General features: G+C 47.7%; 1 protein-coding gene across 1 annotated transcript in view; it reads right to left on the bottom strand.

Moving 5' to 3' along the window:
- Positions 1 to 2,359: 2,359 nt before the first annotated feature.
- The window catches only part of LOC107122423 (caspase-10-like), a 37,208-nt gene continuing 18,523 nt past the window's right edge, over positions 2,360 to 21,044 (bottom strand). Inside the window, exons 6-11 of the mRNA XM_015425517.1 lie at positions 19,728 to 19,761; positions 15,450 to 15,509; positions 14,298 to 14,383; positions 13,005 to 13,107; positions 7,127 to 7,637; positions 2,360 to 3,131 (exon numbers count right to left, since the gene is read on the bottom strand). Coding sequence (XP_015281003.1) covers positions 2,969 to 3,131; positions 7,127 to 7,637; positions 13,005 to 13,107; positions 14,298 to 14,383; positions 15,450 to 15,509; positions 19,728 to 19,761 — 957 coding nt within the window. The 3' untranslated portion in view covers positions 2,360 to 2,968. The remainder of the gene's footprint in view (positions 3,132 to 7,126; positions 7,638 to 13,004; positions 13,108 to 14,297; positions 14,384 to 15,449; positions 15,510 to 19,727; positions 19,762 to 21,044) is intronic.

The raw sequence follows: 21,044 nt of genomic DNA, 5'->3' as shown, positions 1-21,044 counted from the left end.
CCCTGCAACTAGGATGTCGAATTTGCAGTCTCGGAGTCAATGTAGTCGGCTTGCCAGTGTTTACCACTCGATTCTTCACTGTATATTGAATCTGGCTTCATGATCCTCCTCTTAAGTAAAAGGGATGGGCTGGCTAAAATGGGGCTTTAGCTGTTTGCTTATGGGCATTGCCAGTCTGTATGTAATTGCTTCTCTGGCAGAGGCAGAGTGCGTGTGTCGTGGGATGCCAGCCTCCAGGTGGGACCTGGGGATCCCTGGGAGTTGCAGTTTATCTCCAGATTAGATACCAGTTCCCCTGGAGAAAGTTGATGCTTTGGAGAAGAGATTGGATTTATACCCCGCTCTTAAGTATCCAAAGGAGTCTTAGAACGGCTTACAAACTCCTTTCCCTTCCCTTCCCCACAACAGACACCCTGTGCGGTAGGTGGGGCTGAGAGAGCTCTTTTGAGGACTGCTCGAGAGAACAGCTCTGAGAGAACTTGTAACTGACCCAAGGTCACTCCAGCAACTGCATGTGGAAGTGTGTGTTGTATGTGTAAAGAGTAAGGAGCGCAACTTTGGCAAAGTTGATAAATTCTAAACTGCGCGGATTCCATCCAGTGAGAGCAAAATCCACTCATGAAATTCTCTGACACCAGTGGTACTTTAACAATGCTTCACTTCGTCTGCCTTGTTTGCAAGTGATAAAAGCATGCGGCATTACAACTTCCTTTATTACTGCATGGCAGGACAGGCAGCTAAGCCCCTACAACATTTCTGTGCATGAGTCCCTGGTGTCAATAGGTGGTCTAGCTGGGGAGAAAAAAACAGAACTCCATAGGGTACAGAAACAAGAACTTGCTAAAAAGGGGGGAACCCGCTAGAGCCGCTTCTGATACAGTTGTTATGCAGTGGCGTATACAACTTCATGCACTCCAGAGGTTACATAAGACAAAGAAATCCACAACAATTTTGAATACAATTGAGTCTACTCTTTATTCTGATTCCTATGGTAAATCACACATGGTCTCCTTTATTCTCTTCTGAGGTAAATTATCTGTGCCTTTTTAGGGGCACGTGGCAAACAGCAATTGCTCTTCTTCTGATGTCTCCTCAGCAGTTTGCCTTCCTTCCTTGGTGTACATTTCTTCTTGAAGGGCTTCGTCCGTGTGCCTGTAGTAGTCGGTATCCTCTTCCCTTCGGTTTGTCACAGGATTATTCATGCTGGGGTATTTCCAAACCCGGCACGCATCACGAGAACAAGTGAGCGGTTTTGAAACCATTTCGCAAGGCCTCGACCATTGTCCGTTTCAGCATTTCACCAGCAAGCCAAGACCATGAATTCTTTGATCAGCACGATCTTTACTACTTCTCAGCTGGTAACCAACCTAAACAGCTCCCAGGCCCAACAGCTGGTGCCCACTTGGGCTTCTTCAAAAGACCTACAACCCACCTTTCCTGAGGTTTTTTTTAATCGGTTCCCTAGATTCTAATCTTGTGCAGACATGTAGAAAAAGTTCTCTTAAACCAGAAACAGTGGTTATACAAAACACGGTAAGTTTTCACTGAGTAAAACTAGCGCTTTACTTCTGGGAGTACATTTTATCTTCTAAGAAGCTTAAATCACACACTGCACGCATACACCTTTCTCCTTTCCTCCACTTTCACCTCAAAAACGAATCCGGTGAGGTAGGTTAGATAAGGCTGACAGAGAATTCTTAGCCCAAGGTCACCCTGTAAGTTTCACAGTGGTAGGGATCTGAACCCGGGTGGCTCCCAGTCAAAATGCGTTGCCTATCCCAATAAGGAAAGTGCAGATAGGCACTTCCGGAAGTAGGTAAAACAGATCTCAGGTTAGCTATCTGGAAAAAGCACTTCCTGCAACAGCTGCTCTGGCGCACCAGGGCTTTCCAAAACACAGCTGTAGCACAGGGTCAGCTGTCTGGGAAAAGCACTTCCTGCAACAGCTTTCCAAAACACAGCTGTAGCACAGGGAATGTTCCTCATTCTTCCTCGATCAAAACAGCTGAGTTCTTGTTAGTCAAGTAATGTTTGGAGCAACGCAATCTGAGATGACACTTGTGCAACACGAGTCACAGGATTTGACCAAGGTGTTTTTAGTCCTGTTTCCCACAGGGACCAGTATGCTCATAAGGAAAGTACAGAAGAAGAGATTAGATTTATACCCCGCCCTTCATTACCCAGAGGAGGCTCAGAGCGGCTTACAAACTCCTTTCCCTCCCCCTCTTCACAACAGACACCCTGTGAGGTCGGTGGGGCTGAGAGAGCTCTGACAGAAACTGCTCTTTTTCAAGAACAGCTCTGACAGAACTGTGGCTTGCCCAAGGTCATCCAACAGGTGCAAGGGGAGGAGTGGGGAATCAAACCCGGTTCTCCCAGATTAGTGTCCACGCACTTAACCACTACACCAAACTGGCCTTACCTGCCTACAGAAGAGCGGCCGTCTCCCATTTCTGACTAGCACCTGGTATTGAGGAGTGCATTAACCCACCACAGTTGCATGCATTTGGCTCTTACAATGGGTAGGCATCCCTGAGTGAAACCGAACAAAGCTGTGGTGGGAACATGAGATGGCAGGTAAGGTCTTTCAGCACCATGATTCTCTTTTTGGAATAAAGAGCCTGTCACATTTTCGGTGTAATAGATTTACCTCAGAGGGGGAGAAACGAATCTTTCCAGAATCGGAGCAGTTCACTGTTGGTTGGGTTTTGTTTGTTTTTAATGGTCATGATGAGTTACCATTTAGCCAGAAGGACATGTATGATGAAACCACAGGTGAATATGTGTTGCTATGTGAAAAACTGATTTGTGCTACAGAGGTGGGTGGGTGGGGGATCTGAATTCAAAAACTGGAAATCTTCAGCAGCTCCAGTCTTGGTGCAAAACGTACATAAGCGAGGCAACGGAGTTCTCTGTAGTGGTTCCTGTAACTCCAGAAATACAAAATGGCGGGCACACCAAGGAAGTCCTATGGCTGCTGTGACGGAGGAGGAGCTTCAGGCACGGGAAATATCAGTTTTTTCCTCAGGGTGAACGCCGGCTGGGGCATCTGTTTCTTCAGCCCTTTGGGGTCTGCACGGTAGCTTACGTCTTTGTTGACTTCTGTAAGAATGGACAAGATGTCTTCCCCCCTGGAGAGCAAAATTGAAAAAACAAAAGGCATCAGACTGATGGCAATTCTGACTTTTAACACAGCTGTTCGTTATTCAGGAGCGGGCAACAGCAAAGAAGAAAAATGATCAAGGAAATTGCGAGGTTGGGACTGGAAACCATGGCCTGAAATCCATTAGCACCCAACTCTGTTGGACTTGGGCAAAAGTTCTCGCATGCAACGTTTCCGCTACCGAGAACGGCAACCGGATTAAGAGACTTCCAGTCATCTCTTCAAGGGGAGTAGGAAACAGGGTGGGGGAATGGTAGCTGCAATCATGCCCCCTTCCCCAAGAGAAATCAGCCTTATCAGGCCGCCCAGACTACTAGGATGGGGCTTTTCTTTGTTGGGAACTCCACACGCCGTCCTCACTTGGAGCACTTTCCCTGCTTGGGCTCGTTGGAAGCCGTCGGCTCAGGAATGGCCTTTCCTGAACAGGGGCACTGGCAAAATCCGTTTCAAAGGTATTATGGCCCACTACTTCTCTAGCGCAGGATACACCCGACATGCCAGTCCATTATGAAGACAGTGACAGAGACCAAACCACAATCAGTAATTTGAGTTCGAATAGCATGTGAGGATTCAGGTTTTCCCTCTCTCTCTTTGAAACAGGAGGATTTAGGATAGGAATGCATTCTGGCTGTCCCCAGAAACCAGCACTTATTGCTAGGACCATTCTTGAAACTTTACTTGAATTTGTTTTATTTATTTACTTCGGGGGGGGGTCCCCAACGTGGTGCCCGTGGGCCCTATGGTTCGGGGGGCCCCCGTGTTTTTTTTTTAAAGCACATGGGGCCAAATGGGGCTTTTGACCAGCAATGTCTCTGATTGGCTGTGCAGATTTTTAAAAACATTGCTTTGACAGCCATTATTATCACAGCACACAGGTCTTCACTGTGTGATGGAAAGTTAAGTCGCGGCAGCCAATTTATGGCTGGCTCCGCCTCCTCTGGCAGTCATTCTGTGGCAGCCATTTTGCGCCATGCCTAATACACCATCTCAGAATTCCAAATGTGGCTGGGGCCCCCTGATTTACTTCATTTGTTCACTTCATTTATACCCCACTTTCCTCCCCGCTGGGAACTCAAAGCGGTTTACAACAACCCTGAGAGGTCAGTTAGACTGAGAGAGCGTGACTGGCTCAAGGTAGCCCAGCGAGCTTCCAGAGCTGCTGAGGGATTCAAATCCGGGTTTCCCAGAATCTCATCTGATGCTGGAAACTGTGAACATTAAACCTTGCTGGCCGTTAACTTCTTTTGTTTCAGTTAATTTTTAAATTTAGGAGTAGGCTCCACTGTATTCAACTGCTGCTCGGCTGTGAAAGTCTATGGGTGGAATTATTTTATTTTTATTTAAATCTATACCCCGCCCTACCCTGGAGGCTCAGGGTGGCTTACAGAGGACTAAGTGTCCGATTAAAACAATACAATATGATTTAAAACAATAAGTTACAATAAAATATGAACAATTTACAACAACATTCCAACAAGTTTCAAACCAGAAGAGGAAGATCTTATCTCACATAGCTACCAATGATCTTATCCTAGAGCCGTATTTAGCGCCACGTTGCACCCTTAGGGGCCAGGCAATCCGATGTTAATTCGCTGGGGCATAACAGTGGCGGCGGCTCCTATCCAAAGGCCTGGCGGAAGAGCTCCGTCTTGCAGGCCCTGCGGAACTGAGAGAGGTCCCGCAGGGCCCCGATCTCCTCCGGGAGCTCCTTCCACCAGGTAGGAGCCGCCACCGAAAACGCCCCAGCCCTCGTCACAGCAAGTTTAGGTTCTCTCGGGCCTGGAATTTCCAGGAGATGTCGCCCTCCCGACCGAAGTGCCCTTGGGGGAACATATGGAGAAAGGTGGTCCCTCAGGGGATGTTTACTCCTCCTGCACCTTCATGAGGTTCCTGTCGAGGTAAAATATGGTGAAGAGGTGGGGTAGGAAAGGAGCGGTGAAAATGCTAAGAACAGTCTTTCTGGATCCGACCCAAGATCAGCAGCACGGCTTCCTACAGTGGCCGGTCCGTTGCCCGGAGGAAATGCAGAGGCAGGTCAGAAAAAGCCGTGGCCGGAACTCAGGATCTGGCATTCCAAGGCAGGCATGGAAGTTCGGCTCAGCTGTCAAGACTAATGGCTATTCTAATAGATTCAGGTGGGTAGCTGTGTTGGTCTGAAAGCTTATGCCCAGAATAAAACTTTGTTGGTCTTAAGGTGCCGCTGGATTCAAGCTACTCCAATGCGTTTAACCCTTTGAAAGCCACACGCCACATTTTCCTTTGGACCTATCACCCTAGAACAGGGGTCCCCAACCTTTTCAAGCCTGTGGGCACCTCCGGAATTCTGACATGGTGCGGTGGGCACAGCCACAAAACGGCTGCCACAGGAGGAGGCAGAGCCAGCCACAAAAACGATGGCTGCAGCTTAGATTCAGTCGCACAGCGAAGATCCTTGCGCTATGGGGCCAGCTGCTGCCAAAGCAGCATTTCAAACGAACCCTGCACAGCCAGTCAAATCTCCAATTCGTCACTCAGGAGCCCTGCTGGGCAAAACCCCCACCCAGCCCTGCCCACTCCCTAAAAACACCTGGCGGGCATCAGAAAAGATGTCAGCTGGCAACATGATGCCCACGGGCATTACGTCGGGGACTCCCACCCTCAAAAGTCTGGAACGCCTAGGAACGCGCTCCAGCCCACTCGAGTTCGTCGTTCCATCTGGCCCCAAATGAGCAACCAGGATGGGTGGGTAATGAATACAGCACCACAGAACCCTATCATAGGGGCCAGAGAACGAACTCCTTCGGCACTGGGGGGCACCCTCTCTTACACACGGTGGCATTACTGCCCCACACAACTTGGATGAAGGGTGTTTAAGGATTTCTCTTCCCACAAAGCATTCCCTACCTCCCAGACAGCTGCTGGGTAACATCTTCGGTTCTGTTTAGTCAAAAGAATTCCTTGAGGTTTTGGGCCACTCTCTTCAAACAAAATTCGATTGACATCAGGGAAGTATTTAACTTCCATTGCTGCCAACACGGACGCAGGGGCACCAGCAGAGAGTGTCAGAAGGCCAATGTTAAACTACACAATTGGAGTTAAAAGCAGCAGTTATATCAACAACACATCGGTCCTTCAATACAAGTCATGCGGAAGGCAGAAGAGAGCATAAATTCCATGATTCTGGTTTAAATAATTAGCATGGACCTGTTAAAGCACCAATCTCATCGAGAAAAACTTTGGGCAGATTTCTCTTTAAAGTTTCCCAATTATTGCTACCTAGTTCTGCATGAGAGTATAAGAAGAGCCCTGCTGGATCAGACCGATAGTCCATCTAGTCCAGCATCCTGTCTCACACAAGTGGCCAACCAGTTCCCCTGGAGAGGCCAAGGCCTTCCTAAGAACATAAGAAGAGCCCTGCTGGATCAGACAGGTGGTTCATCTAGTCCAGCTTGTAGTCCAGCATCCTGTCTCACACGGGGCCCACCAGTTCCTCTGGAAGGCCAACAACAGGGCAGAGAGACCGAGGCCTTCCTAAGAACATAAGAACCCTGCTGGATCAGACCAATAGTCCATCCACTCCAGCATCCTGTCTCACCCAAGTGGCCAAGCAGTTCCTCTGGAGGGCCAACAACAGGGCACGGGCTGAGGCCTTCCTAAGAAGAGAAGAAGAGCCCTGCTGGATCAGACCAGTGGTCCATCTAGTCCAGCATCCCGTCTCACACAAGTGGCCAACCAGTTCCTCTGGAGGGCCAGCAACAGGGCACAGAGGCCGAGGCCTTCCCCTGATGTTGTCTCCTGGCTCTGGGATTCAGAGGCTTAGGGGATGACCTTTCGTGAGTCACTTTAGTGAGCCTGAAGAAGTGAGCAGTGACTCACAAAAGCTCCTGCCCTGCCACAAGTTTTATTATTCTTTCAGGTGCTACTCAACTCTGGCTCTTTTCCAGAGATAATGAAGAGATTACCAGATGTCAATAAAAGCCTTACCGCGGCACCAGCTGCTGCAGCTTGGTACAGAGTGCCTGGATGTACCACGTGCCTTCCCGCGTGTGCCGGAACGAGAGATAACCATCCACCGTGGCCATGCCAAGGAGGAAATCCGCTTCTTCCGGAATGCTTGGCTGCGGAGAGGACGATCCTGCACTCTGCGCATCTGCTCCCAGGTGATCGTCCGTGTCCACTTCAAGGTAGACGGCCTTCTGTGTCTTTTCGCCTTGGCACGCCTGGATGAAGAAAAGTTTGGGCTTCCTGGCCAGCAGTGGGCACTGGTGGGCTGTGAAGTAGGACATGATGGTGCGGATGGGGATCAGCTGGGCATCCGTGCCGTAGATTTCTCCCGATTTGCCGTGGGACAGAATGCAGCAGACCAGGCAGTCGCTGTCTTTCCAGTTCTCAGAAGACTGCCACTTCTGCAGGTGTTCGTGGATTTCAATCGAGGTCTGGTCATCGTACATCACCACTTCTAACCCGAGCCATTTAAACACATGTTCCAGTTCCTCTGTTTGAGAAAAGGGGAAGGAGGCGGAGTTTAGTGTGAAAAAGATCTCTGCAAAATCCCTCTACTTCTTCGGAGGTTTTCAAACAGAGGCTAGGTGGCCATCTGACAGCAATGCTGATTCTGTGAACTGAGGCAGATCATGAGAGGGAGGGCAGGGAGGGTTGCCTCAGTGCTTAAGTTCTCATGGCCTTTTCTTACACGCCCAGATAAATGCTGATAGCCACTTTGGGGTCAGGAACCATGCTCCCTCTAAGCTATGGAGTCTTTTGAACAAAAATTCTACTTTGTGCGCTACTGGCATTCAAGTTGTGAGCGAGCGATTTGGCTGCTGCATAAATTAAGTTTGCTCTGCAGCCTTCCTTCTTGAGCTAAGACAAAATTGTGTGAGCCAGAGGCTAAAAAACTGTGAGCTAGCTTTCACTAACTCAGCTTAGAGGGAACACTGGTTAGGAAACAATTTTTCTCCAGGCTAGTTTGGCTGGAGATCCTGGAGGTATTCTTGTCATCTTCTGGGCATGGGACAGCGGTCACTGGGCTTGTGGAGGGGACGTATTTCTGAATTTCCTGCATTCTGCAGGGGGGTGGACTAGATGTCCCTGGAGGTCCCTTCCAACTCTACGATTCTATGAAAATACATACAGGGGCTCTGATTTAAAGAAAGGAATCACATTGATTTAACATTCACAAAAAACTAATCTTGTAAACATCCGTCACACTTTCACCGTTTGACACCAGCTTTCTAATGCTACCATTATGAGAAAAGAGGTTGGATAAGATGACTGATAAAAAGCATCTGTATTTGTTTTACCTTCTGTCTGCAAGACAACAGGCGGCAAAATTGTGGGTGCAATTCAGAGAAGAGTCTGGGCACTCTTAAACCCCACTGAAATCCCTCCATGGTATTAAGAATATAAATCTGATAACATATGAACATATTCATCTGCCTTATGCGGAGTCAGGCCCTCAGTCCATCAAAATCCATATTGTCTCCTCAGACTGGCAGTGGTTTTCCAAGGTCTCAGATTGAGGTCTTTCCCATCATCTACTGCCTGGATCTTTTTAAACTGGAGATGCCCAGGATTGAACCTGGGACCTTCTGCATGCCGAGCAAATGCTCTGCCACTGAGCCACAGCCTCTCCTCAATAACATTCTCCTATCAGACTGACACACAAAAAAGAATTCTTAGGATATTAACCCATCAGTGGAAATGTACCCGGAAATAGGTTTATGTGCACCGTCCCTTTTAAAACGCAGTGTTCGAGCTGGGGCGCGGGGAGTGGATTCAGTTCCCTTCCGCTTTCTCTTCCCCGAATAGGGCAGAAAGCCAACTTCAGCGGGGATCGTGTGTTTGCGTGAGAATGTGATGCCCGGCGAGTTTCATTTTGCAAGATAAATGAAGTTCTGCTCGCAGCTGGAAGCTTAAAGGAAGAAGAGCTTACAGCAACATGTGCCACTAAGACGAAGACGACTTTTGAGACTGGCCAACTTTTGAGGTTAGCCAACGCCAGACGTTCAGCACTGGCCGGGCGGGGCTTCACAGGAGGCGGCACAGCTGAGGAGAAACCAGGCCCAGCGCAAGTGAGTGACAAACAAAGAAGGCTGATGTGAGGAAGAGGGCCGCTCTACGACCCAGGTCTGCTGCCATTAGTCATCTCCTCAGGATGTGGTCTATTTTTTAAAAAAAGACTCCCCAGTCACCAGCAATGCTCCCTCTAAGCGTTGGGAGCCGTCTTGTGAACAAAAATCCTACTTTGTGAGCTACTGGCGTTAAAGTTGTGACTGAGCGATTTGGGCTACTACATCATTTAGCTTGCTCCGGAGCCATCCTTCCTGAGCAGAGACAAAAGTGAGCTGGAAGCCAAAAAAATCCGCGAGCTAGCTCACACTAACTCAGCTTAGGGGGAACACTGGTCCCTAATGCTCCCTTCTAAGCTGTGGAGTCTTGTGAGCAAAAGCTCCACTTTGTGAGCTGCTGGCATTAAAGCTGTGAGCGAGCAATTTGGCTGCCACAGCAATTAGTGTGCTCTGGAGCCATCCTTCCTGAGCTAAGACAAAAATCTGTGAGCCGGAGGCTAAAAGATCTGCGAGCTAGCTCACACTAACTCAGCTTAGAGGGAGCAAACCAGTCTCCTTTCACACACTCAGCCCTCACAGGGGATCGCCGGCTCCAGGCTGGGAGATTCCTGGAGATCTGTGGGAGGAACCTGGGGATGATTGGGGTTTGAGGAGGGCAGGAACCTCAAGCAAGGTATAACGCCGTGGAGTCCGTCCTTTGAAGGAGCCATTTTCTGCAGAAGAACTGATCTCTGTAGCCTGGAGAGGAGCTGTGATTCTGGGGGATCCCCACCCCCCGAGGCCTCCTCCTGCTCCCAATCCAGAGTGCCCTAGCCTATTTACTTGCTCTGATCTGGAGGCAAATGACGTGGTTAGAGTGGAGCTAGACTGGGGACCCCATCTGGGTGGAAAGGCAGCGTAGAAATGTTTTAAATAAATGAACTGACACTGGCAACAAAACTACAGTTGCCACAGAAGTAGCATAGTCCAGATCCTGTTCAAGGAGTTAGTGTTAACCTTGAAAGTCTCACACTAACTCAGCTTAGAGGGAGCAAACCAGTCTCCCTTCACACACTCCGCCCTCACAGGGGATCGCCGGCTCCAGGCTGGGAGATTCCTGGAGATCTGTGGGAGGAACCTGGGGATGATTGGGGTTTGAGGAGGGCAGGAACCTCAAGCAAGGTATAACGCCGTGGAGTCCGTCCTTTGAAGGAGCCATTTTCTCCAGAAGAACTGATCTCTGTAGCCTGGAGAGGAGCTGTGATTCTGGGGGGTCCCCAGCCCCCGAGGCCTCCTCCTGCTCCCAATCCAGAGTGCCTTGGCCTATTTACTTGCTCTGATCTGGAGGCAAATGACGTGGTTAGAGTGGAGCTAGTCTGGGGATCCCATCTGGGTGGAAAGGCAGCGTAGAAATGTTTCAAATAAATGAACTGACACTGGCAACAAACTACAGTTGCCATAGAAGTAGCATAGTTCACATCCAGTTCAAGGAGTTAGTGTTAACCTTGAAAGCCCTTAACGGTCTGGGGCCCTCGTACCTATGGGACCGCCTCTCCTGTTACAACCCCCCCCTCTCTTTGGTCATCCTCCAGGGGCCTCTTGCAGACGCCTTGCCACAGGATGGCTCATAGCTGCTACCAAGAGAAGGGCCTTCTCAGCTGTGGCCCCTACTCCGTGGAATTAACTCACAGACGATATCTGTGCCCTGCCGAACTTGTTTCGTTTCCACAGGCCATGCAAAGCTGAATTGTTTAGGCCGGCCTTTGGAGTATAATGCACACGTTTGGACTCTTTTAATAGTGGTAGGGACACACCTTTGCCCAAGAGTGCCCAACAAGATACGATTATCTATTTTAGTCTTTAGGGAAATTATCTTCTAAGCACTCCTTAGAGCTGACATCATTTTCCATGCCCTTTTGGACTGCAATCAAATATTACGCTCGAACGAACTTTCAGAGGGTAGCCGTGCTGGTCTGCGGTAGAAGACGTAGCTACAAGGCCAGGAGCACCTCAGAGACCAACAAGATGTATTTGAAGGGGGGGGGATCAGCTTTGGCGAGTCAGTCCTCTGATGAAGGGAACATCGACCCTTGAACGCTTCTATCCCGAAAACCTTGTTGTTCTGCCTTCTCTGGGGTGGGTGGGGGTGGAGAATGAGAGGCCCGGTCCATCTAACTACTGCCTGAGCCACTGCTTGGGGGAGAGCTGTGCCTACACGCCTATTGTGGGACCTGGACCTATCAGTCCTGGGCTCAGCGTGTGAGGTGGCTTCTCTAATCTCCCTCCTAATCTTTTCCACAAGGTTGGGCATTCCCCCCCCCCAAAAAAAAGGTCCAGGCTTGCTGCCCCTGGAGGATCACAGTCTCTATTTGAGACCCACTGATGAGGGGCTGAGCAGGGGGGCAGGGGTGGGAGCCCTGGGCTGGAGGAGGGCCCCTCCTGAGTAAGAGGTCGGGCTGCCCCACTTAGGACCACTGGAGAACTTCCACCTTGCATGGTTCTCTCTCAAACGGGTAATTCCTGGCATTAAGAATTAGCACCTACTCAGCATCCATTAGCAACAGCGGTCAGGGGGGCCAGCTCCAGGTTTTTGGAAGCCCCGGGCAGAGAGCTAACAGGGCCACCCCCCCTGCCCACCACCGGGCCCCGCTCACACGAAGGGCCTGCAGATCTCCCAGAATCACAGCTAATCTCCAAGCGACAGAGATCAGTTCCCCTGGAGAAAACGGATGCTTTGGAGGGTGGGGGCTCTACGCCATCGCATCACATCCCCTGCGGAGGTCCCTCCCCTCCCCAAACCCTGCCCCCAGGCTTCACACCAGTGTTCCCTCTAAGCTGAGTTAGTGTGAGCTAGCTCACAGTTTTTTAGCCTGCAGCTCACACATTTTTGTCTTTGCTCAGGAAGGAGGGCTCCAGAGACAAACTAATTTATGCAGCAGCCAAATCGCTCGCTCACAACTTCAATGCCAGTAGCTCACAAAGTAGAATTTTTGCTCACAAGACTCCACAGCTTAGAGGGAATATTTCTTCACACACCCCCAAATCTCCAGGAACTTCCCAACTCTCGCCCTCGTCACTCCCACCCATCCTCGTGTCTCCCGCCTGCCCTTGCCTGCTTGTGAGACCTCCCGCCGCCCACGCTCACAGCTGCCCGCGTGGTCTGCAACCCTTTCCTTGGTGATCCTGAGAAGCGTGTGCAGCTGGTGGCTATGCTGATGCTGACCCTGACATACAGAATGACTGCAACAGTGCAACCAATATAAATGCAAGTAATTGTATGAACACTACAGAATAATCATTACTTGTATTTATATTGGTTGCACTGTTGCAGTAATTCTGTATGTAATACGATTGCCATACTGCTACCCCTCTGTGTCTGCTAGATGCTGACCCTGATAGCAGCAACTATGAACGGAGCACTGTAGAGAGACTGGTAGCTGCTTCTTTTTTTTTTAAAGCACCTCTCCAACTTTCGACAGGATTACTTCCAATTTATTGGCACGTGTCCCTTTACTGCAGCAGACTCTTCAATACACCCATCTCTGAGCTACAAAAATCAAGGCGCTCAAGACACACCCACGAAAAATCTATCTTTTGCCGAACCAGCTGTGGTAGAGAAGAGTTTTCTCCAAACTCCCAAACGAATATTTTGGACCTACCCCAAAACAAAAAAGGTTTTCTGTAGCTTGAAACAGCATAAAAACTGTTGGAGCGACTAGCAACTGCTGCATACAAATAAAGAACTTTTGAGTCCACGCGACAGCCACGTCGGCCGCTCTCTCGACGCGAGCATTTTCTCTTCGCTTGCTTACCGGCGTCTTTCTGAGATCCCATCCGCCGTCCAAGATGTCCCTCGAAGTTGACGTTATTAAAAATGAGGCAATGTCCTCTACACGGCCCATCCATTTTATACCTCTGTGGAACAAGAAGGTATTGCCTATTTATTGCCTATTTTGGAACACATTCGACCGGAAGCACGTTTCAATGGCTACAGGACTCAAAAGAGGATATACATCACAACAAGGTAATTTCAACAGTGTGCGTACGCCAATATCTGCAGTCCTAGGATAAAGTATGTTCTCCTGGCAACAGTAGTTTCTTCTGTGCCAACTTCCTTATTCTCTACTAGAAAGCCAATCAGAAAATTAAGCCCTACTGGATCAGACCAAAGGTCCACCTAGGCCAACATTCTGACAGTGGACACGCCTCTGTGAAACCCGCACTCTCTACCTGGAAGCTGTAGCCTTCCCTACTCGGTACCTGGCATTAGTTTTGCCACCGTGCCTCTGAAAACAGGGGTTCTATTTAAGCCTTTTTCAGGGTTGTGCACACAAGGAAGAAAGTACAGCCCACAGTACACGAGATCACCATTTTGTCTGAAAGGGGCAAGACACCCTTTTGGACAAAATAAAAATTGCGTGTACCCCAGGTAGTGATTTCTCCCTTGCGCACGGTGTCAAAGGCCTGAAAAAGGCTTTCATCCCTGTGACATGGAAACAGGACTATTATTTTCAGGGACAGATCTCACCATTTTGTCTGAAAGGGGCAACACACCCTTTTGGACAAAATAAAAATTGTGTGTACCCCAGGTAGTGATTTCTCCCTTGCGCACGGTGTCAAAGGCCTGAAAAAGGCTTTCAGGACTGTGACATGGAAACAGGACTATTATTTTCAGGGACAGATCTCCTCGGCCACTTGCACCATCCCCACCACCACCACCATGGCTTGTCCATTATTTGATGGGCTTTTCTAGAGATCTGCACAAATCTACTCGGATTACTTTATTCAGTAAGGCCAGAGCTGGAGGTTATGCGTGGGACAGGGCACACAACTTTAGCTGCCGTGGCGGAAGCCAGAGGCTCGGCCCACCACAGCAAAAGCAGAGGAAGAGAACTGGGCCATAAGGAAACACGCAGTTCAGTTCAGTTTATTGTAAACAGCCATTGGCCGTTACAAGTTTACAAAACCCTCAATGGAGAGGAATACGGATTGCAAGGAGACACGCACAGAAGTGGAGAGATGACCAAAATAGAAAAAAACTAAAGAAAATCTACACATTTTAAACCCATATAGAGGTACTGATTTCAGAGGAGCTATTCAGGTACCTTAGATGCAATTTTTGATTCATCATCCTGTTCGCGCAACGGAAAGCTCTGTTCTGAGTGGCCAACCGAATTCTCTGCTTTGACACCTAAAAGGCCACGACAAAGAAATGGGTAATTAAAATCCCAATTATGCGTGTGTATCTTTTTGTAAGAATAACCCTGGAAAGGTTAGGCAATAAAAAAGGAAACCAGTTAAAACACACACACACACACACACACACACAAATCTCACTCCACAGATCTCATTCTCACAAGGGTGCATTATGCTTTTAAATTAAATATTTTTAGGGACATAAGTTCTCTGTTCTGATATACAGGTGGCTCCTTTATTCAATGACACAAGTTTTATGAACTGGTTATGAGTTTAAAGAGGAAACCAGCCACCAATTTACAGCTAACGTGCAAAGAGCCAGTGTGGATGACTAATGGCTTCCAGGCTAAGAGCCAGTGTGGATGACTAATGGTCTTTCATGATAACAGCCAGTGATGATGACTAACAGCTTTTCAGAAACAAACAGAATCGCCACATGGGGAAATTTCGTTCAGGTTACAACAAGGTCAGTGACAAGAGAGGCGGGCCCAGGGCTCAGTGGTCGAGCCACTGCTTGACATGCCGAAGGCCCCAGGGTTCAATCCCCAGCATCTCCAGTTAAGAGGCAATGTCAAAAATGTCAACAGCTGCTCCCAGTCAGAGCAGGTAATACTGATCCTGGCAGACCAAGGACCATGACTCAATATGAGGCAGCTTCGTGGGTCCAAATTCCCATAAATAACAAAAATACTGCGATAATTCTTAGAGCCAAACGATGAACTTTCAAGATATCGGATCATAAAATCATTACTGGGGCGGAACCAATATTCCTGTTGTCTCCTCAAAGATACTAGTGGAACATACACCAAAAAGAACCTTTTCCAAACATAACACACGCATCTTAGACTCATTCGAATTATTGGTGACACGTGCAACTCTGGTTCATCAAAGCTGTGCGTTTGTTCCTCCCGCACAGGCATGCGTGTATGCTCCTATTAAGTCTTCTTTCAACTCTCCCTTCCCAATTGTTTTCAACTCTCCTTTCCAAATTGTTTCACATTTACAGGCAGGACAGCTTAAAATAATGAAATCCAGCACTCACAGAACACCTTATGACAGACCTGGATTCGATCCGAAAGAATGAACGTGGCCGGTGTGCTCCCTCAGGCTGCTGTAAGAATCTTCCGAGAGAAAAAACAAAACACAAAATGAGTGTCACGTCATCACATACAGGCCGCTAGCGTTCTCTGCCTACCTTAACAGCAGTTGTCTAAATGACCTTAAATTACAGACATTACTCTGAGGAAGCATTTCTCTTCCAAATACTGCCTGAAAGAACCCTTGGTTTCTTTCATCGGAACACAACATTGTATTCCAGTAATCACTATGGGTTCTTTTACTAAGCAGGACCTCAAACAGGCTATTAGGCTTGCCTCCTGCTTTGAAACGAGACTGGGATTTTATGACTTCCAGAACCCGTCACGAAACAGAACAGTCAAGTCGACAGTGTTTTGGGCAGGGATGCCAGCCTCCAGGTGAGACCTGGGGATCTCCCAAAATTACAGCTGAACTCCAGACTACAGAGATGATTTCCCCCTGGAGAAAATGGATGCTTTGGGACTCCATGGCACTGTAGCCTGCTGAGGTCCCTGTCCTCCCCAGGCTCCACCCCCAAATCTCAAGGAGTTTCCCAACCTGGATCTGGCAACCCTATACCCCCCTCCTGCCGGTGGGGCCTTGGAACCCTAATTTTGGGCCTGCTTTCATATGCATCATTAGTGACTGGACACAATTACTATATTTATGCACATTACAAGAATGCACATGAAGTGGTTACAAATACTCAGTTACAGCCTCAACGACATCTTTCCAGACGTAATATACTGCAATTGAATATTTATAATGGCATTTATCATTAGGAAAACTTTCCCTAGCTGTTTTCTCAAATCAGAGTACAGAGGAATGTTAATTTGATCAGCATCACCCTTATCTCAACTGGTTTCGGGTGGAAAACGCTTAAATATAAATCATTCAGATACGACACAAATTTTATGCATGTGCAAGCACATTGTATACTGCACACGTCTGTAAGTAAAATTTCTTATACATACATACACACAGCAAAGGCAAACACTTTTCTTATTCACTAGCCAAGAAATACTCACCTACCAGAAAAGGTCTTATTTATTTATACCTTCAGCTTTCACTTGACTGGATGGCCCAGGCTAGCCTGATGCTGACAGGTCTCCTTAACTAACCAGGGTCAGTCCTGGTTAGAACTTGGATGGGAGACCACTGAGGAAGTCCAGGGGTGCTACAGGGAGGCAGGCAATGGCCAACCACCTTTGAACGTCTCTCGCCTTGAAAACCCTACGGGGTCACCATAACCCAGCTGCAACTTGATGGGACATGCACACGCCTTAGACTAAAGCCCTGAATAATCAGATGACACACCAAAGACAAGAGCAATGGAGCAGAGGTCCATCAGTGGCTATTAGCTGCCACAGCTGCGGTGGCTCAAGTGGTTAAGACGCTGAACTGCAGGCTGTGGAAGGTCAGTAGTTCAGCGGTTCAAGACCCGGGTGCCGCAAGACAGGGTGAGCTCCTGTCTCTAGTTCCAGCTCCTGCCAACCTAGCAGTTCGAAAGCAAGAAATTGCAAGTAGATAAATAGGGACCACTTCGGTGGGAAGGTAACAGCGTTCCGTGCGCCTTGGTGTTTAGTCATGCCGGCCACATGACCACGGAAACGTCTTCGGACAGCGCTGGCTCTTCGGCTTTGAAACGGAGATGAGCACCGCAACCCTAGAGTTCTCTTACATTTGTGTTCTTAATTAAAGTTAAAAAGGCGCACACACAACAATAAAAATCCTTAAAAAATAACAAACAACCATTCTCTTACATTTGTGTTCTTAATTAAAGTAAAAAAGGCGCACACACAACAATAAAGATCCTTTAAAGATAACAAGCCAAACAATCGTTCTACCTGCTGCCTACACACCATTATAGAAGAGGCTAAGCACAACTGCTTAAGGGAGGAGCTCAAAGATTTTGCTGCCACTGCTTAAAAAAAGAAGCCTGGCACGTAATGGTCACCCAGGGCACCTCAGACGGTAGAGGCACAATGCAGGAGAGCCTCCAGGGAAGATCTGAAATGCCCAGTAGGTTCATATGGCCATTTGGTTTTTCCTAAACCCAGGCTACAGAGAGCTTTAAAGGGCAAAACCAGCAGTTTCAGTGGGGCCCACAGCCCCACCAGAAGCCAGTGTAGGTACTACTACACTGGCAGGAAGGGATCTATGTGGCCAACTTCAGTGAAAACTCTGAACAAGCTCTGGTTTCAGAAGACTTTCCAAAGGTGTGTTTACAGCAGATTTCATTACAAGCTAGATTGTGAGTAGACCCTGACCTTATAAGAAAGTGCTTATCCATAAAACTGCGAAAGAACACCTTAATAGGTTGGAACCACACGGTTAGGATAATTCCCAAAGTTTTGATAGGTGAGCTTTAGAAGCACAGCTTTCTGTGCCCACCACTGAGATGTGGCAGAATTGACCCCACCAGAGGAGGTTACCTGCCGCATTTCTGTATGAGTTACTTGTCTGGGTGTATCTCCTTCCAGCAACTTATACCAGTTTGGTGTCGTGGTTAAGTGCGTGGGCTCTAATCTGGGAGAACCGGGTTTGAGTCCCCACACCTCCACTCGCAGCTGCTGGATGACCTTGGGCAAGCCATAGTTCCAGCACAGCTGTCCTGGAAAAAGAGCAGCTTCTCTCAGAGATCTCTCAGCCCCACCTCCCTCACAGGGTGTCTGTTGTGGGGAGGGGAAGGGAAGGGAGTTTGTAAGCCGCTCTGAGACACCTTTGGGTAGTGAAGGGTGGGGTATAAACCCAATCTCTTCTTCTTCTTCTATACAGAGTGGGAGACATTAGAGGACTGGGTGTATTTCTGTGTCAGATGTAACTGAATTACCAAGTGATGAAGAGATCCCATCTCTCATCAGTGTGTGACTGGAAGGGTACATACCTAGAGCCTCACAGCAGTTCTCTCAAATCATACCTGTGGTGAAAAGTGCCATTAAGTTGCAGCCAACTTATGGCGACCCCTGTAGGGTCTTCAAGGCAAGAGACGTTCAGAGGCGGTTGGCCATGGCCTGCCTCTGCAGAGCAATCCTGGGCTTCTGTGGTGGTCTCCCATCCAGGAACTAACCGGGGCCGACCCTGCTTAGCTTCTGAGGTCTGAGGAGACCGGGCTAGCCTGGGCCATATCCAGGGCAGGACAGAGGCCCACAGCAGCCTTTAGTCTAGCACGGCACTGGCAGTTCTCCCAAGTCACATTGGAGCCTCCCAATGATTCTGGGAACAGGAGCAGAGTGATGAGTGGCGTGCAAATGAATCCCGGGAAACGCCAACCACCAGTCACGTTTACGGGTCCTCATGCGCCGGCCCCAGCTTTCAAAATGGGAGTTCTACTTTGCTGAGATCCTCAACAAATGACCACCCCAACTGAGAAGGCGGTGTGGAATCAATGACGACCGTTTCAGAAGACAGCATTGCTGGTCTGCAGTAGAAGAGCTGGGTTCGAGTCCAGTGGCACCTCTGAAACCCACAAGATTTTCAGGGTATCTATCTGACCTCCACGCCTGAGAGGAGTGGATGGAGAGTCTCAGTCTTGTTTTGACGTATTTATTGCTTTACCACGGTTGACCTTATAACCTTAGCTTGTTATTTAGTTTTGGCTTTGCGTATCTTAAAACATCTCCATTCATGTTACATGTTCATTTGCTGCTCAGCCCCTGTCTGTAAGTTTGGACTCTAGCTTCCTTTCCAAGGTATCTGAAGAAGTGTGCCTGCACACGAAAGCTCATACCTTGAATAAACCTTTGTTGGTCTTAAAGGTGCCACAATGGACTCTCAATTTGTTCTGCTGCTTCAGACCAACACGGTTGACCACCTGGAGATATCTGACAAAGAGAGCTTTGACCCTTAAAAGCTTAAAGCCCTAAAGTTGGTTTTAAAAGGGCTACTAGACTTGAATCTAGCTGAGTCAATGACATTCCCAATCTATGCCCGTGTTTTGAATAAATGGGTGACGGGTCTCTCCACTGAAACTCTCAAGGAACTCTCCCGGTACCTTACGCTCTTTTATATTTAAGCAGAATCCCAAGCCAAGAATGAAATTCAGCAACTCTGGGGGAAGAACGCTTAGCGTTCATTGCTCCTTAGATATATATTAACCTTTCCACCTTCCAACCCCCCATGTCCACATCAGCAGAGAGGCTCCAAAGGAAAGGAATGATTCACACCGTAGTTATCCCTCGAGATACAAATTAGGAATACCAGAACATACAAGTGTGGAAGACCACCGCTAGAGATGGCTACTACTTTTAACAAAGACTTACCAAGACTATCAGGTGGGTATTTGATAGATCTTTCCTGTTTAGGAGGAAAAGGTACATAAAATCAGATTTCCGTAGGGTGAGATCTGATTTGCAAGCATTCCATTAAGCTATTTGCCCAGTGGAAGGGGGACAAGATGCTCAACAAGGGCCCCTGATGCTGGAGATCCGGTGGGGAAACGGGGTACCTATATCCACTGTTGGTGGCCCTGCTTAACAGTTAAAACGTTTGGGTCAAAAAATTTCTTCCAATAAGGATATCACTGGTTACTCGACTCAACAAATCCCTGCACTTATCCTGTTGGACCTTTGGCGAGATTCCCAAATTCCAAAAATCCGCCAAGAGCTTATTTATGTCTTATTAACTGCAGCAAAAGTTGTAATTGCTAATGGATGGAAGAGCTCCGATATGTTGTCTTTATCACACTGGTATTCTAAGGTTTGGGATTTTTATGCCACGGATGAAATTTATGACAGGGTCTCTTATTCTGGTAACCCATCTAAATGCTCAGATTTCCAATCAAAATGGCCTCCTTTCTTAGAATTTGTCTTTAATGGTGATTTGTTACCAATTTATACAGCTCTTCACAAATACTATGAAGTATTACATTATTATGTAACATTGCTTGTACTTCGTATATGACTGAGATGTTATATCTTTCATTCAGTTTCAACTGTTCGGTAGACCATTAACCAGTTCTTGTTCAATTGTTGTTGTTATGAATTTTAAAACAATTTAAAAATGTTTTTAAAAAAGGGCCCCTGATCACAAATTATTCTGAGTGCATCTAGACCAGCTCTCCCTCCACTTCATTTCACTTCCCTCTCTCACCGCAGTCATTCCAGACTTTGTGGACACGCATGTCTCCCCCTCCCAGAACTCAGTAATCAGGCATTTAAAATAATCTTTAAACATTAATGCTAAAAGGTTTCTTTTTAAATCAGGCTTTAAAAGGCAACTTTTTACCTAGACTTTTAATTAAATCAGGCATTTAAAATAATCTTTAAACATCAATGCTAAAAGGTTTCTTTTTAAATGAGGCTTTAAAAGGCACCTTTTTACCTAGACTTTTAACTAACAGGTTTTATCTTACCAGCTTCTTAATGGTCTGCTTCTGTTTTATGGAGAGTTTTGGTGCTGCTTATGTCTAATGGCTTGGTTTTCTCCTGTTTTTTATACTGTGGTTTTCAATTGTCAGCTGCCTCCAGCACAGCTCTGAAAAGGTGGCGTTTAAAAATGTTCTAAATGAATACAAAAGGGGTTGATGTTTACCGTCTTATGTTCTTATAAGCATAGACAGCTTCAAGAGAGGACTGGAT

Source organism: Gekko japonicus, unplaced genomic scaffold (assembly GCF_001447785.1).
Source record: "Gekko japonicus isolate JY-2015 unplaced genomic scaffold, Gekko_japonicus_V1.1 scaffold604, whole genome shotgun sequence".
NCBI classification, from domain to species: domain Eukaryota; kingdom Metazoa; phylum Chordata; class Lepidosauria; order Squamata; family Gekkonidae; genus Gekko; species Gekko japonicus.
Note: the sequence above shows the minus strand (reverse complement) of the source record. Positions and strands in the feature narration are given on the sequence as shown.